General features: G+C 36.4%; 2 protein-coding genes, 1 long non-coding RNA gene and 2 pseudogenes across 3 annotated transcripts in view; 3 read left to right on the forward strand and 2 right to left on the reverse strand.

Moving 5' to 3' along the window:
- The window catches only part of LOC110757546 (F-box/LRR-repeat protein At4g14103-like), a 96,092-nt gene that overhangs the window by 32,412 nt on the left and 46,059 nt on the right, over positions 1-17,621 (forward strand). The gene's annotated exons all lie outside the window — the stretch shown is intronic.
- LOC110757558 (receptor-like protein 2 pseudogene) lies at positions 2,270-4,700 on the reverse strand (annotated as a pseudogene).
- LOC148295116 (uncharacterized) lies at positions 7,953-10,133 on the reverse strand. The gene is made up of 3 exons (XR_015835152.1): positions 9,651-10,133; positions 9,375-9,512; positions 7,953-8,543 (listed from the first exon to the last, which is right to left on the reverse strand). It is a non-coding gene; the product is annotated as an uncharacterized LOC148295116 (long non-coding RNA).
- Positions 11,018-13,405, forward strand: LOC110757561 (BURP domain protein RD22-like). Its single transcript, XM_021959214.2, has 3 exons — positions 11,018-11,156; positions 11,330-11,444; positions 12,398-13,405. Exons 1-3 carry the CDS (start codon positions 11,118-11,120, stop codon positions 13,213-13,215), a joined length of 972 nt encoding a protein of 323 aa, XP_021814906.1. The 5' UTR covers positions 11,018-11,117; the 3' UTR covers positions 13,216-13,405.
- On the forward strand, positions 14,206-15,342 carry LOC148295117 (UPF0481 protein At3g47200-like; annotated as a pseudogene).

Here is a 17,621-nt window from a genome sequence, read left to right on the forward strand (position 1 = left end):
TTTGATGATTACTGTTCTTGGATTTAGATTCTTAGTGATCTAGGTTCTTTGTGATTTTAATGCATAAAACATTGTTTAGTTTTGACTTGGTTTTGATGTTTGGTATTGTTTCGATTCTTTATCGTACCTATTATGCAAATGAAATGATGTAGTTGTTAACTTCCAGTAAGTGGTATGAACAGTTTTTATACTATTCATACCCTGCAACTGAGATGATTTCTATGATATAGTATTAACAGTGTACTTCTATGACATAGTATTAACATATTTCAGTAACAAAGCATGCTCTATATTTTGCTCTCTCTCTATATATAGATGTGCACTTGAAGTTTATGATATGCATAATGTGATTTTTACTAGGAAGATAGTGTATGACATAGTATTAACAGTGTACTTTTTTTTTCTTTTTTCTTTTAGAGGTATTTCCTTTTGCCTTTGTGATTGTTTTTGGTGAAACTGAGAACAATTAGAGGTGGTTTCTTCAAAAGATATTGGATGTCATGCTGAACTTTTTTTTAGGGGGTTTTTTGAGTTTTTTTTTTGTACGAAATGGTATTAACAATGTATTTTTATGACATGGTATTATCAATGTACTTCTATGATATGGTATTAACAATGTACTTCGGGCTTGCTGGGCTTGTTTTGGGTTTTTTTTTTTTTGGGCTTGTTTTAAGTTGATCAATGGCAGACATGTAATTTATAGGAACTTCAACACTCAATGGCAGACATGTGATTTTTTTTTATAAAAAAAATAAAATAATTTTAGCCGCTATTTTGGGTATATTAGTAAAGCTCCCAGTTTTACAAGTAAAGTTAGCCCACGTGCAGACAGGACAGTTTCGTACATGTTATGTGAATGTGAAGAAACAGCAGCCTTCCAGAATTTTCCAAGTTACCTGCAATATGGTTGGAAAGATAAGACATTTATCTTTCTAAAATATGTTTTTACTGATTTTTCTAGAAGGCCAAAGATCCCCAAATCGTGTGACAATTGGGCTGAGCTGTATTTTCTTGTGGAGTTAGGAATCGTGATCATTACTTTCCTATTTGGATTCCTTGTTTACCAAGACTTATTGGAAACTTTTTAGTCAATTTTTGGGTTTAGGACTCTGATATAAGTCATATAAAAGGCCAGCCAAAGCCCTCAAAATGAGGATTCACATCCTAAGGAGATCAACCGCACAAGAGGAGAAAGCTGCAAACGAGTTCTTTCTTTTCTCTTCTTCTTTAAATTTTCAGTTCTTATGTATTTATTTTTGGAGTTCATCCAAGAACATGGGTAACTAATTTCTTGTTAGTTAGGGCTTATCTTGAAGCCCTAAACATGATTTCAATTCTATAAACAAGTTTGAATGGATTTTTCAGTTTCTACAAGCGTGATGATTTCAGTTTCTCTATGTTATGTGAATTCTGATATTTTGTTTCTTTGAGTAGCTAACTTTGAAGCATGTATTGGAATTAAATTGTTGTAGAACATAGGTCAATTGCCATATTGAATGTGTTCTTGTTTGCAACAAATAGTTGGGTTAAGAACTAGTTATGAGAAATCGATTCTTGAATTCCTAATAACAAATGCCATGTTTTAGGGTTTTTGTGACACTCATATTCTCTTTGATCTTAATGGATTCTTGATTGTTAATTTGAGTAAATGCCATACTGAATTTCAATTAAGAATACACGTATTGATGTAAATGCCATACACTTTACATACACTTAAGAGAGAATCATACAACTCGAGTCAAATGCCATGATCTTGTTGTGAGTGTTGTCATCATATGCTTGCTAGAAATTGATTATCTATTGTTGTTTATGGATTGATTGATTGATTATTTGGAGGTGGATAGTGAGTCCTAGCTATTGTTCTTGACTGATTCTAAACCAATTTCTCTTAAACTCTTTTTCTTTTCCTTGTTTTGTTTATTCTCAAAATCAAATCAAAACCCCCCTTAGTGTTGGCGTGTGTGTGGAAGTCCTTGTGTTTTAATTTTCATTGTGTGACATTGATAAACATATCTTTAGATTACACTCTCTGTGGGAATGACCCTTGCTTGCTTACTATACTATCATTTGATTTGTGCACTTGCAAGGTTTTAATATTGTTGTTAAAAATTACCAACATGCAGGGTGATGTAGTGTGGGTGACGGTCCTCTCATTTCATGGAAGAGGTCCAATCATTGACAATGCAGCGTTTTTATGTGAATTTTTTTTCAGGTGAATCTGTCATGACAAGAAATGAAGAAGAACAAAAAGAAAAAGGGAAAAGCAAACTGAAAATGCAAAATTAAAAGTACAATATTAATAATACATATATCTAGCCTCTAAGCCTTCTTTCCATCCTGTTAAGGGGGACTGTTATCATCACATAGATAAGCATATCTTGTACATTGTCTATGAAGCGGAAATATGTGTATCTCCATGTCTTGTTAATAATTAAGGAGCCACAAACTCCCCAAAATCCCACTATAAACCCCAATGCTACAAATATATAAAACCATGGAAGTTGATGGAGCCCATTGTGCACGTCTTTGTTGTTCTTGTTATCTGCATCAATGCCTTTATTTGGTTCGCACTTATTTGGAAGTGGCGCACCACAAAGTTTTGGGTTCCCCTCAAACGCAGAAGCTTCAAAGCTTTGGAGTTGGGTGCTTGTTGGTATTGATCCTTCGAGATTATTGTATGAGACATTAAATTCTTTTAAGAAATTAAGGCTCGCCAATGACGATGGGATTATTCCAGACAAGAGATTCATGGAGAGGGTCAAAATCTCTAAATTTTTCAGGTTTGATATTTGGTCTGGAATGATGCCCGAGAAGTTGTTGGAGTCAAGATACAACTCCTGGAGAAGCTGTAATTGGCCGATCTCCGTAGGTATATCACCAACAATGTTATTCTTAGATAAGACTATCGTTGCTGGAAAAAAAGACAATTTATGTGTTGGAAAAATTTGAAATGGGGCTACGCTGCTGCTGCCGTAGATAGGCAATTCAAATTCATATTGGTATGCTTGAGATGCAATATTAAGTCCATAAAGCAACCTGGGCAGTCTACAAAGCTTCTTTGGAAATTCACCTGAAATTCGGTTGTTTGACAAGTCTATATAAAACAGCCTAGGAAGAGTCCCCAACCAACTTGGAATTGGCCCTGTGATTTGATTGAAACTCAGTTGCAAGATCTCTAGATTCTTGAGCTTTGATATCCATAAAGGTATTTGACCATTGAGGTTAGAATCAGCCAAATTCAATACCCGAAGGTTGTGGAATCCGTCAAAATCAACCATGTCATCATCAGATGGCATTCCCTCACCTTCATAGGAACCAGCAAGCGAGAGTGTGTGAAGACTTTTGATACTCATCAATATCTTCATTGCCCATGTGAGCTTGGTGAATCGGTTGCCACCAAGCGAGAGGAAGGACAAGGATTTCAATGAAAGAATCTCAGCTTGTATTTGTCCCTTTAGATGATTTTTAGCCAACCCAATGGCTTTTAGGGACCTACATGAGTAAAGGCTTACTGGAACTTCACCAGTGAAGTTATTGACCCTTAGGTCAAGTTTAGTAAGTTGACTCAGTCTTGAGAAATCAAGCATGGAGATATCTCCTTCCAAGTTGTTGTTTCCCAAATGCAGTTCTACAAGGTTTGTGCAATTCATCAAAGATGGGGGCAAAGCACCTTCTAAATTGTTGAAATCAAAGGTCACAAACTTCAACTTGGAGAGCTTCCCCAAATTGAGAGGAAGCTCGCCCCCAAAATGATTAAAGGAGAGGTCAAGGATGGCAAGGTTGGTGAGGTTGACAATTTTATCACTAATGGCTCCATGTAGTGAATTGAAAGGCAATGCAATTTCTTCAAGTTTAGTAGCATTATAGATATCTTCTGGAAGTAATCCTGAGAGGTTATTGTGACTGGCACGAAAAACCTGCAATTCAGAACAGTTCCCTAACCCAGGAGCAAGGTCGCCATTAAATAGATTGGAAGAAAAATCCAATAGCCTAAGGGAGGGAGAATAATGGAGACAAATAGAGGATGGCACATACCCTGTGAAGGTGTTGTTGTTGACATTGAAACTAGTCAAGTTGCTTGCTTGTTGGAAGAATGAAGATGGAATTGCACCAAAGAAGTGATTGCTGGACAAATCAACTGTCCGGATATTGCTGGATGGTAGAGAAAGTGGTAGCTCTCCAGAAAGATGGTTATAGCTCAAATCTAGGATCTCAAGTTGATTCAAAGACAAAAAGAACTGAGTTTCAAGTGAACCATATAGTGAATTGTGGGAAAGGTTCAGGTGGGTGAGATTTGCAAGTGCAAAGGGAGAGATACCTCCTTTGAGCCCTTTGGAAGGCAAGAGCAAACGGGTGACCCAACCATCTTGATCACAAGTGATGCCCTTCCAACGACAGCAATCAATGGATGTCCAATTTAAAGGGGAAGAAGATAAAGTGGAGGCAAAGGATAGGAGGGAGCTGCGTTCAGTTTGTTTGCAGGCATGAATATGTGTAGATATAATGTAAGAGAATAAGAGGAAGAGAACGAAGGCATGAGCCATTAGGTTATAAACTTGCACTAGCATGTTTTTGTGTATGCGCCGTTGCTCACAGGTATTTACATATATAAGAGCAATGATGCTTGAAAAGGATGCAAGCGTCACTGCAAATTGAGAAGTCGGCAAACAACAACCACAATTTAAATTGTGTGGTTGAAGAGATATTCCTACTAATGAAACCAAAGAGGAGCTCATTGGGTCTTAAGAGATATTCCCACTAATGCCACAAGGTCCAAAGAGGGCCACGATGAGAGGACCGGACCTTATCCACAAGTCACTACCAACTGTCAACTACATGACCAAACAGATGAACTTTAGAAAAATGGTATATCAAGCAAAAGACGAAAGGCAGAAAAGATGACACTCGGAGTAAATTCATGGATATATTAAACCCAACAAAATTATATTTAAGTCTAGGTGACTCAATTGTGTTGGAATTGGGTTTAAATTTGATGGCATGTGATGTGTTTTGTTATGGGCACCTCCCATGACTTTGTTGACACAATTGCTTTCGGTGGCTTTGTTTTTTGATTGATAAAACTAAGCAAAGACAAAGTGGGAAAAGCAAGTTTGACTTTGGGGAATGGTGTTAAGTTTCTTTTGTCGCGTGGCGGGGTTGGGTATTCGAAACCATAGTATGAAATATCGATAATATCGACGAATTATCGAGGATATTTCGATTGTTTCGAATCACGGATATTTCGGAACATATCCATGTACATATCGTATAAATATCAACAATATCAATGATAATATCGGAAAATATCGATGTCGATAATTTCGTTCTCACTTCAGCAATATTTTGTCAAAATATCGGTGTAATATCGCTAAAATATTGAAAATATTGATGTGAAGGGAAAAAAAAAAGAAAAAAAAAAGGAAAAAAAGGGAGAAAAAAAACACAAAGGGGATTTGAACCCCTCCCATTTTACTCCTCCAACACCTTAACCACCATATCATTTATGTTTTTGTGATAATATGCTAAAATATTTATATTTATATGGGTGGCATGTTAACAATTACATGCAAAACTATTTTGGGGATTTATCATTTGATGACTACTCTTCACAATACACTTACTCTACACATAGAGATGATGAAGATAGTGAAAATTTTGAACCTCATAGGAACTCTATGTGGTACTAAGTCACTCATGCATCTTACCATGCAATGTATAAAGTGTAAAATATTATAGTAAATCATTATATATAAATGATTATGGTGTGTTTTATCTTTTCTCATTAATTACTACATATTTTCTATACTTACAGTGTTTGCTAGCTCGCTGTATAATCAACTTAAATAAATTAAATCCATCATGCAATGCATTTCCTTCTAATTTTTTGTGATAAACTAATAGATAATTGACTAAATAAACCTTCTCCAAAGCTTCAATAAAAATTTCCAAGTTTTTCTTACAATTTTCGTAGTTTTTATTTAATTTTTATCGATATCGATAATATCCCGATATTTCCATCGAAATTTTCGTGTTTTTGGACTACCGATATTTCCGATATCATCGATATTTTAGACCTTGTTCGAAACTAAGGACTCGACATAAATTGTCTGCTAGCTCATACAGTAATGCAAAGTTCATTTTTTACCCAGCATCCACAATTGGTAAAAGGCAACCCCATACAACCCTCTCAGTGACGAACTCATAAGTTGATTCCAAGACAAGAAGAACTGAGTTTCAAGTGAACCATATAGTGAATTATGGGAAAAGTTCAAGTGGGTGAGATTTGCAAGTGAAAAGGAAGAGATATCTGCTTTGACCCCTTTGGAAGGCAAGAGCAAATAGGTGACCCAACCATCTTGATCACAAATTATGCCCTTCCAACGACAGCAATCAATGGATGTCCAATTTAAAGGAGGATAAGATAGAGTGAAGGCAAAGGACAGAAGGGAGCTGCGTTCAGTTTGTTTGCAAGCATGAATATTTATAGTTATAATGGAAGAGAATAAGAGGAAGAGAAGGAAGCCATGAGCCATTAGGTAATAAGCTTGCACTAGCATGCTGCTTTGTGTATGTGTCGTTGCTTAACCATAATATCATTTGTCAAGAAGAAATTATATCATTCGCTTTCAGCCATAATATCATTTGCCATTATCCATGCTGCTTGCATTATAGGATGTGTGTCATGATCTTTTTAACGGTAATAAAAAATCTCACGGATGCGTTTTCAGATTTTAATGTGAACATCACTACAAATTGAGAAGTCGGCAAACAACAACCACAGAATGCAAATTATTGATATTGAAACCTTTGGGCCACCAGGAGAGGACTTGGCCTTCACAAAGTACTCAAAGTTCTTGCAGTGATATATGTGGTCATAAACGTTTTCCCTTTTTTGACTATTTCCTTTTATTTTTAAGGCAGCTGATAACTGATACCAGCTCATCTTCCATGTTAATCACTCGAAGTCCAAGTTCAAAGTTGTTTTTTCTTGTTGACGATTTTTCTAAGATGTTGAAATTAATGCACATAACATCACTCAAAGTCCAAGTTCAAAGTCGTTTTTTCTTGGTCCAAGTTCAAAGTCGTTTTTCTTGTTGACGATTTTTCTAAGATGTTGAAATTAATGCACATAACATCACTCAAAGTCCAAGTTCAAAGTTGTTTTTTCTTGTTGACGATTTTTCTAAGATGTTGAAATTAATGCACATTTGTGCTAAAGAAATGTGTGGAGAAATGTAGAAGCTTGAAGAAAGTACTATAGCTTGATTGGAAGTAAGTAGCTACATGCAAGATTATTCTAGAAAGCCACACACTTATGGAGTAAAGAGATCAAGTTGGTGGAAGAATCTAGAGTTGTGGAGAAAAGAACAAGGAGGTGGAGTATGATGGCTAAACAATAGCCACAAAAATAAATATTGTAAAATATAGAAGTTTCTAGTAAAAGCCACATACTTGGTGATGTAGGCAAAGATGCCTATAAATAGACATGCAACCACAATGAAATGTGGAGTGTAACAAGAGAACTCCCATGGTAACAAGAGAACTCCCAAACCATTAGGGAGCCAAGAGCTACCCAAATTAAACTATGTTGAGGAGCCAATAAGCTCACCAATCAAAGTGTAAGGGCCAAATAGCCCAAACTATTCTAAATCAAGTGTGGTGGCCAATAAGCTAATATTATTAGGAGGCCAATTAGCCTACACTCACCTATGTACTATTCTCCTCCAAATCTAATAAAATCACTTTGTTTCCCCCACAATCCAACAGTGGTATCGGAGCAACACACATCACACCTTCTCTAAATTCTAACATAAGAATATTCAAAATTGGAAGATAGTCATTCTTTCCAAGTTGTTTGTCCCACAAGAAGGCAACTACTGTAATAAAATATTGATAGCAATAATGTTCAACCCTCTTAGTGGGCACAACATAACAACTGCTTGCTAAATATCACTACTAAAAAAAGGACTAAAAGAGACTGAGGGTAATCAGTCCCTTTTACATTCTTTAGGGACTGAAAACAGTGCCTAATGTAGTAACAGGCACTGACTTATAACAATGTCTTTTATAGGGGTCCTCTATTGCTAATACGGCACATATTGCAAATTTCCGTGACTTATTTTCCCAATGGGTCCCACATTCTGTCCAACCAATACGCATACATGCATTACAAATACATCCGTGCCTAATAGAATTAAAAGGTACAGAATACTTATCAGTCCCTAAAAACATAAACTTCTTTTTAATTATTATTTTTAATATCTGATTGTCCCATAGCCATTTTGTTGTTTTAATATCTTTTTTCTTGGGTCAAAGTTGTTTCAATATGTTTAAACATAGGTTCTTTAAACCATTCATCGGTTTTCTTTTTCCCGTTCGGTTTGCTTTTACCCGTTCGGTTTGCAAACCGTCACTCTTGTAAACCTTGTACTCCGTCAAGCTGAGAGAACCTCCTCCCCAAGAAGTATTTTTTCCGACCACGGATTATGGAGATACACTAGAAGAGTCTTTGCATGTTGAACTGAAGGAGAGAGCTCATCTTCCTGAAAAGCAATAAATATCTAGATTTAGGACTAAAAATTGACCATTTCAAAAAAAGAAAAGAAAATTAGGGCATGTTTACGTATCAGTAATGGGTATGGGAGGAAAGGGAATGATTTCCATTCCTGACTTCCCCTGCGTTTACTTGCAATCAGGAATGAAAAAAAAAGTGGGCCCCACCTCAAAATTCGTAATCACATCCCCTCAAAACTAGGTATCAGATCAACTAGGGGGGAGTAGTCGATACGATTCCCATTCCTGTTTTCTCTTATTGACTTCCAAAAATACCCTTACCACTTTACCATAATTCCAACTAGGGGGAGTTTAATCGTGTGAAGAATGTGTGCCCCATCTGCAACTCTGAAGCATTGACGACTACCGGGAAGAAGAATATATAGAAATGGGGTGACAGTTGAATGACAAAGGGCTTCCTTCCTTTGTTCTTCTACTAATTTTCTTTTGTTATGTATTTTTGTATATGCACTCAGCATATATATATACTGACCAACAGTAACACCATCCCAGCTCAATTATTTGTTGGCTTTTCGAAAACATTGGTCCTGTATCTATCAAACTTGTACAGACTGTTTTTTTGTTATTATTATTTTTTTTATAATTCAGTCGTCATGTATGACATTTTAGTTTGGTCTCCTTAGCCAATTTGAGAATTATATATATGCTGTGGTGAAAATGTGCAAGACATTTTAGTAATCAAATTAATTTGAATTCTGATTCATGAAAATTAGTAAACTATAACAATGGGAATTAACCCTATTCCTTTGCTAATTCCATATGTTTAGTAAACAACTTAATGGTAATGATTCTTCCCATACCGATTCAGTAGTTCCCCGATTCCTAAGTTCTCTGATTCCTTACTTTCTCCATTATTGATACGTAAACATGCCCTTAGTGTTGAAAAAGGAGTAGAAATTCACCTCTGCCCCCGAGAGCATTAAGCCTATCAACTGCATCTGCACTACCATAAACATAAACACAATTAAATCCTCAAAATTCAAAAACACAAATACCCACTAAAAAAATACAAAGAAATTTATGATTTTGACAGAGAGTGAATTCATTGATGAACATGAGAAATTTCATTAAACTACCTTTCAAATAGATTCAATATGCCATCAACAACAGCAAGAACTTGTCCCATACGTTTTATTTCTATAACCGGTCAAACAAAAACCATGAGTCGCTAAGCAAAACACATTCAAATGAAAGATTTGTAAGAGAAATAACACAGATCTAGCCCAAACCAGACAATGGGTTAGATTTACAAACACAATACCAAGAATTAAATTGAAAACTAGACCAAGAAATCCAGACACAACACAATACCAAGAAAAAGACGAGAATTAGAAGAAAACAAGAATAGACAAAAGGGGTGCAATAGATTTGAAGGAGAGAAAAAGAGAAGTTTAAAGAGAGTTGTTAAGAAAATATAAGAGAGAGAGAGAGAGAGAGAGAGAGTAATGGAAGGAAAAGAGGAGAAAAAGGAGGAAACAGTAGCAATCTTGGGAAGTCAAACGAGAGTGTGGTTAAGAAAATAATAATTGAGAGAGAGAGAGAGAGAGAGTAAGCAGAGAGAGGTAGGAATCTTGGGAGGAGAAAAAGGAGGAAAGCCATTTTGGTATACGTACAATTTCACTTAGTTGGTATAATGAGTCTTTTATTTATATATTTTTAAAATTTTAATTAAGTTTTTGTGTTGATTCGTGCTCACTACTGGAAATGGTGGAGAACTTAGGCACTGATTAATTTGTCAGTGCCTTATTTTCTAATATATATCTGACATGAAAGTATTATATATAATTTCTTTAATACTAAAGGCACGGATTTCAGTGTTTTTAAAATTATTAGTCATGGAAAATTATTGAATCAGTCCCTTTTATCATTTTTTAGAGACTATTTCTATTATCAGTCCCTAATAACATTCTATAGAGACTGTTTTTATTTTAGTCTCCAATAAAATGGTCCCTGTTGAGCGTTTTTGTAGTAGTGTATATTGATAGCAATAAAATTAGCCCCAACCAGGAACAAGTGAATTGTGTTGAGTCGGGGGTGGGGCTGGTTGGCCTCGGGAGAAGCATCGGGCAGAGGGGGAGGGGGAGAAAAAAAACAGAGGGGAGGGGAAGAAAAAAACTGAGGAGATGTGGTTTTTATTTTGTGTTATCTTTTCTCTTCTTTTTCTCCAAATTTTTTTTTAATGATTTAACAGAAAATTGGATGAAATGTTGAGATGGCAGGAGGGAAATTGGCAAAAAAAGAAGTTAACGAGGTAAATCACTAGTATACCCTCACAATTATGTCTGATACATCACATCATGCCATTTGCCTCAAATGAATTTAAGTGAGTGAAGCAGTGGGAAGTAATTAAGCTCTATATTGGTGGGCGGAGTATTACTTCTGGGTACCACTCATCATTCGTCTGTACAGGGGAACAATTCCCTTCCCTCTATAAAATGGTGAAGCCAGTTGCTATTGTTACCATAAGAGCCAGCTCCGACTTTCTTTAATTTCTTGCTTCATATCCGCTAGCAACATCTGTTGCCAAGTTAATTTCAGTCCTAATGGGGTTTCATCTCCCACTCATCTTTGCTCTTCTCAGTGTAAGCTCCGCAATTTGATTAACTTTTCCATTATCTCTCATTGTACTCTATATAAACGAAAGTTTTGTGTTCCTATAATTCTCTCCGATTTTATTTAGTACTTAAGTGTCGTCTACTAATTAATTACACTTTGTGAGATTTGATTTTAATTAGAGTTCGAATTAATGTTGCAGCTAGCAGCGGTGGCACTGGCAAACCATGCTGCTCAACCAGCACCTCAACTTTATTGGAACTCCGTCCTGCCAAACACACAGATGCCAAGAGCTATCAGTGAACTTCTGCATCCTGGTTTGTGTTAAGCACTTTAGAATCCTGACAATATCATACAGGACATGAATTTGCAAAAAAAAATTCAATATTCGGGTCCGTGTTATCATGTCATGTTGCTAGCGTGTCAATCCGTTAGCCACACGGTAAGCTAACGGGTCATTTCCATGTGAATTCATGAAAACACGAATCAACCCGTTAAGCGGGGGTATTTTGTAAATTTATCTCTCTTTTTCCTTCTCTTTCTTCTCTTTCGTCTTTTACTCCCCCATTCCCCCGATTTTCTTTGCTTTTTATCTTTCTTCTTCACTTTCTTCTTCTCTTTCGTCTTTTCCTCCACCATAATTATGCAGCAACTTTTCTTCTTTCTTCTTCACTTTCTTCTCTTCCATCTTTTCCTCCACCATAATAATCGTCATCAATCAACAGCATCAATTTATGAGAAAGAAGAGGAACATACTCTGGAGGTTTCAAACCCAAGCTCTCAAAGGAAGGTTCACTCATTAAGAGAGTGGTAGCGCAATACCCCTGTTCCATCTCTCTCTCTCTCTCTCTCTCTCTCTCTCTCTCTCATCATCTTCTAGATCCTGTGATTGTTTGAATATATATATTTTTTGAACTGGTTGATTTAAGGATTTAATATTTCTGTTTTTATTTTTATCATTATTTTTTTAATTCTTATCGTGTGAATCGTGTCATGTCGTGTGATTCACGAATTGTAATGGGTTGTGTTCGTGTTGGTCATTTCCAACCCGTTTTCTTATTGTGTCGTGTTGTGTCAACCCGTTAAGAAAAACAGGTTGACATGAGCACGACACGAATGCCAGGTCTACTTCATAACACGTAAGAACGTACATGAGTGATTATAGTATGGTACTAGAGTACGTATGGCAACATATTCACAAATGTGTCACTCACTCTTCAATCGGCTGATCACTTTATTTTCCATTATGCCGTTGATATATAATTTGCAGACTCCACAAATGAAGAAAAGAGCACAAATATCATGAATGCTGTTGGGAATGGAAAGCAAACTGACCACAAGGGCAAACCTGAAAATATCCCATTGGCAAATGGAATTTATTACATTAGATATGATCATCCCACTGACAATTATAAAAACGTAGCTATTTTCTTCTTGGAGAAGGACATGCGCCCTGGCGCAACAATGAACTTCCAATTCCTAAGAAATTCAAACAAGGCTACTTTCCTGCCACGTGAAAGTGCTCAATCGATCCCCTTCTCCTCTAACAAACTATCAGAAATTTTCAACCATTTTTCAGTGAAGCCAACATCTGTGGAAGCCAAAACAATTAAGCAAACAATCAAAGAGTGTGAAGCTCCAGGCGTTAAGGGAGAGGAAAAATATTGCGCCACATCTTTAGAATCAATGGTTGATTTTAGCACTTCGAAGCTTAGAACAAGAAACGTTCAAGCAATCTCGACGGAGGTATTGGAAAAAGGAGCCACCATGGCCATGCACAAGTATACAACAATGCCGGGACTGAAGAAGCTGGCGGGTGACAAAGTCGTTGTGTGTCATAAGCAGAACTATCCCTATGCTGTGTTCTACTGCCATGCAATAAAACCAACAGCAGCTTATGTTCTCTCCCTGAAAGGCGATGATGGGGTGAAGGTTAAAGCAGTAGCCATCTGCCATCTAGACACATCAGAATGGAACCCAAAGCATTTGGCCTTCCAAATCCTCAAAGCTAAGCCCGGAAAAATTCCCATCTGCCATTTCCTTCCCACTGATCATATTATCTGGGTTCCGAACCGCAAATCTGGATGATCATCACTTAGCACTGTACGACTTATTTCTGCCTCTTCATGTGGTGTAAGATATATGATGAGATGAAGTTACAGAAACTGCTTGAAATTAACCCGATCATGTTTTCTCTTGTAACTATATAGACTTCAACTTGTACTCGTAAAGCATGCTATATTTATGAAGAGATATTAATCTCTATATATTTTTTTTATTTAAGCTTTGGCTTTGTGGTTCTACCAAATGGTTTCTTATTAATGTTAACACATGCATAGCGAAGAGCTTTAGCTCTAGTGGTTAAGAGCAATTACCCATGCACTTGAGATATTCTGTGTTTAAATCACCTCTTCCCCAATATTTCTTGTATAAAAGTAAAAGTAAAAATAATAAAGACATTAATATTGTATTCTATAAAGTGTTGGACATGTTTTATACCCCTTTTTTGCAAATTACAATTTGACACATGTACAAAAATAATAGGTAAGTGTTGGACATCAAGAGTACTTACATATAGGTTTAATAGGTAAGTTTTGAATATTTCTGTATTTAGCTTTAATTATTGAAAATCAACGTACATTTAGTTTTGAATTTTTCTGTATTTGTCCGTATTCGACATACATTCTCTTATTTTTCTCTCATTGAAGTAAATACAAAACTAAGCACATAGTAGAAAAATGAGTCACGATTAGGGGTGGGTTCGGTTTGGGTTGGCTCGGTTTTGGGCTCAACCCGAGTACCGAATCGAATGCCTTGGTTTTGGCTATTTTGGAAACCAAAACCAAACCATAATTGATAAAAACCGACCACTTCGGTTAAACGGACTTGGTGAGTTGGTTTGGTTCAGTTTGGGTTTTTTAGCTTTCTGAGAGAGAGAGAGAGAGAGAGAGAGAGAGAGAGAGAGAATAAGAAATAAAAGCGAAGGAGAGGGGAGATGGAGAAGAAGAAGAGGAGAAAAAGAAGGGAGAGAAGAAGAAGAAGAAAAAGAAACAAGGGAGAGGGGGAGAGGGAGTGAAGATGGACGTAAGAAGAAGGAGAAAAAAAAGGAGAGAGAGAGAGACTAATGGATACAAGACAAATGGAAAGATGGAGAGAGAAGAAAAAGAAAAGATTGAAACTATGTATTATATATGTCTTACAATAATATTATATATAATATTTTTTAATACTATCGGTTTGGTTTGGTTAAACCGTGGTTTTGAATATTGCAAACCGTACACCAAACCTTATATTTCAATTTGGTTTGAGTTCAAACTTATGACAAAAAAATAATTGAAAAAAAACCAAACCACCCAAACCATTGGTTTGGTTCGAGTGGTTTGACAAAGTTACCAAATTGAATGCCCAGCCCTAGTCACAATAGTGGAAAAATGGGTTACAAAAGCTCCTAAAAAAAAGTCAGCCAACAGAAACGACCACTTTTACCTCTAAGGTCATGCTCAGAGCTTCTTTCCTAACACTACAAAAGGAAAACGACCGAATATTTAGAAAACCATGGATGCTAAGGGACATTATATACGACATGTTGTTGCTTGAAAATCAGGTGCCACTTTTTATCCTCGAGTTCTCTACTCCTTAGTCCATGCCAACAATACAATTCCTCTCGAAACATCCCTCATTAAGCTATCCCATGATTTCTTCCACAATAGGGTGTACATTAGGCCATTTGATGAAATTTTGAAAAAACTCTCTCACTCTATGACTAAAATACACCATTTTGTTGGCTTTGTGCTAAACTGTCATCGACCTTTACCTTCTGATCTTCCAACCAGAAGAAAACTAAAAACTTTAACCATACCAATTGCACCAGAATTACACCAGGCTGGAGTCAAGTTTATGATGGTTAAAGATAAAAACTTATTTGACATACAATTTGAAAATGGAATCCTCAAAATTCCACAGGTGGGAATACGGGGTTCAACAGAAATTTTCTTCCGCAATCTGATTGCCTATGAGCAGTGTGAGCTCCATGATCATTACATCAACAACTATGTCTTCGTCATGGACCGCCTGATTGACAGTGCCAGGGATGTGGAATTGCTTGTGAAGAGTGGAATTCTTGAATCTATGCTACCAGACAGCGAGGCAGCAGCGGAATTTATTAATTCTCTTGCTCATGGACGTGTTTATCTAAAGTTAAATAAGAGTGATTGACTGGTAGTCTGTTAGTTTGTTTTTCTGGGGTTTTTCCCTCTGCTTGTCAGAAAAAAAAAAAAGAAAAAAAAAAGGAGTGAGTGCTTGTGCCTATGAAAATTACTTTGAAGTATGCTCTGTAAGTTATTTCAAGCCTTTATTCAATAATACTAACCTTGATCAGACATGGCTTCAGTAGGTAGGATAGAGATCTTCTTCTTCTATGCAGTCCTTAAGCTCTTTCTCTTATGGGGTGAGATTTCTGTATGAGTATGTGTATCGACTGATAGAGAAGGGACCTCTATTTATATGCATTTACTTAAGTTTCCTGCCCATTAAGAAATACTTAAGCAATCCAGATTGCATTAGGATAGTGTGTTTCAATCCATATAGAATTAGGAATTCTCTAAGTTCTTTTCTTATTAAAACACTCTCTAGAAAAAGAACCGCAGATAATGTTTAAGTTTGCACTCCTAGATCAGTGTGAATTGCCAAATCCTTATAGGATTAGAAGACCACATTTACGTAAGACAAGTTATTGTCTTACAGTCTCCCACTTGGTCAATAATCACAAAGCAAATTTCACTGATCACTTTAAGGCCTTGTGGAGTTTCAACTAAACAAAATTCCCACCAAGCAACTGTCAGTTTTGGAAAATTATAAGGAATTATCGAGGCATATTGAACATACAGTTATCGAAACCTTTATAATCACACTTAAAATTTTCCAACACTACATGAAGCTTCGATCAAGATTAAAACTTCAGAGTAATCATGAAAAACCTGGAAGTGCTTAATTATATCATGACTACTCTATTGTCCCTGCAAATGACTACCAAGGTCTTGTCTTTGAACAAACAAAGACACAACTGTCATGAACACAAAAACCTGTACAGCTTCTCTTTATGCTAGTATTGCTGTCATAAATATGTGTTCAAGCAATTATAAAACAATTCCAGTAATTAAACTGAATATAAAACTTTATTAACCTCAAGTCTGAAATCATCCATTGTAACTCTACTAGTTAAGCAAACTGAAACAGAAACAAAACTAATTAACAAGTGCTGAACCAAAAAGAACCAAACTCCCACTGATGCTCCCACTGTTTTAGCCACTCAATTCAGTTGTTAGTCCCATACTAATCACATGTTTATGGAACACACCATTAGGCAATCCTTTTGTGAGTGGATCAGCTATCCTGTCGTTTGTGCTGATATGATCTAATGTAGTGTATCCATCTCTTATTTTCTCCTTGACAGTAAAGAACTTAACTTCTAGGATTCTTGAAGCTTTGGTCCTTTTGTTCCCTTTTGCAAAAAGGACTGTTGCACTGTTGTCATTCCAAAGTTGTATAGGTCTGTCAATTGACTCAACCACATTTAGACTAGAGATAAAGTTCTTTAACCACATAGCTTGAGAGGTTGCTTCATAACAGGCTAGAAATTCAGCCAACATAGTTGAAGCAACTGTGAGAGGTTGTTTGATGCTTCTCCATGATATTGCAGCTCCTGCAAAACGAAAAACAAAACCTGATGTTGATTTTAGATCATCTTTGCATCCTGCAAAGTCTGCATCTGCAAAACCTTCCAATTCCAATCTGTCACTTCTTTTAAAAACCAACTTATAACTCTTTGTCCTCTGCAGATATCGCATAACTCTCTTACCTGCAATCCAGTGAGCTTGTCCAGGATTTGATTGGAATCTTCCCAATACACTTATAGGAAATGCTATATCTGGTCTTGTGCAGACCTGCGCATACATTAGACTCCCTACCAGAGAGGCATAAGGCTTGTCAGCCATCTCCAACTTTTCTTGATCAGTTTTAGGTGCTTGGTCTCTACTGAACTTGTCTCCCTTCGAAATAGGCACATCTGTGCCTGCACAATCTTGCATATTAAACCTATTTAATATCTTTTCTATGTAAGCTTTCTGTGAGAGACCTAGCAGACCCTTGCTTCTGTCTCTACTTATCTCAATTCCCAATACATAAGAGGCTTCTCCCAGATCAGTCATGTCAAAATGCTTAGCAAGGAATGCTTTGCAGTCATGCAACATTGACATATTAGTGCAAGCTAACAATATGTCATCAACATAGAGAACTAGAATTATGAAATGACTCTTACTCCTCTTCATGTAAATGCATTCATCCAAGATATTTTCTGTGAAACCATATTGCTTAACAACTTCATTGAACCTTATATACCACTGTCTTGATGCTTGTTTGAGGCCATAAATCGATTTACATAGCCTGCAAACCAGATTTTCTCCCTTCTCTTGAATAAAACCTTCTGGTTGTTGCAT

The sequence above is a fragment of the Prunus avium genome, chromosome 4 (genome assembly GCF_965620075.1).
Source record: "Prunus avium chromosome 4, drPruAviu1.hap1.1, whole genome shotgun sequence".
NCBI lineage: Eukaryota > Viridiplantae > Streptophyta > Magnoliopsida > Rosales > Rosaceae > Prunus > Prunus avium.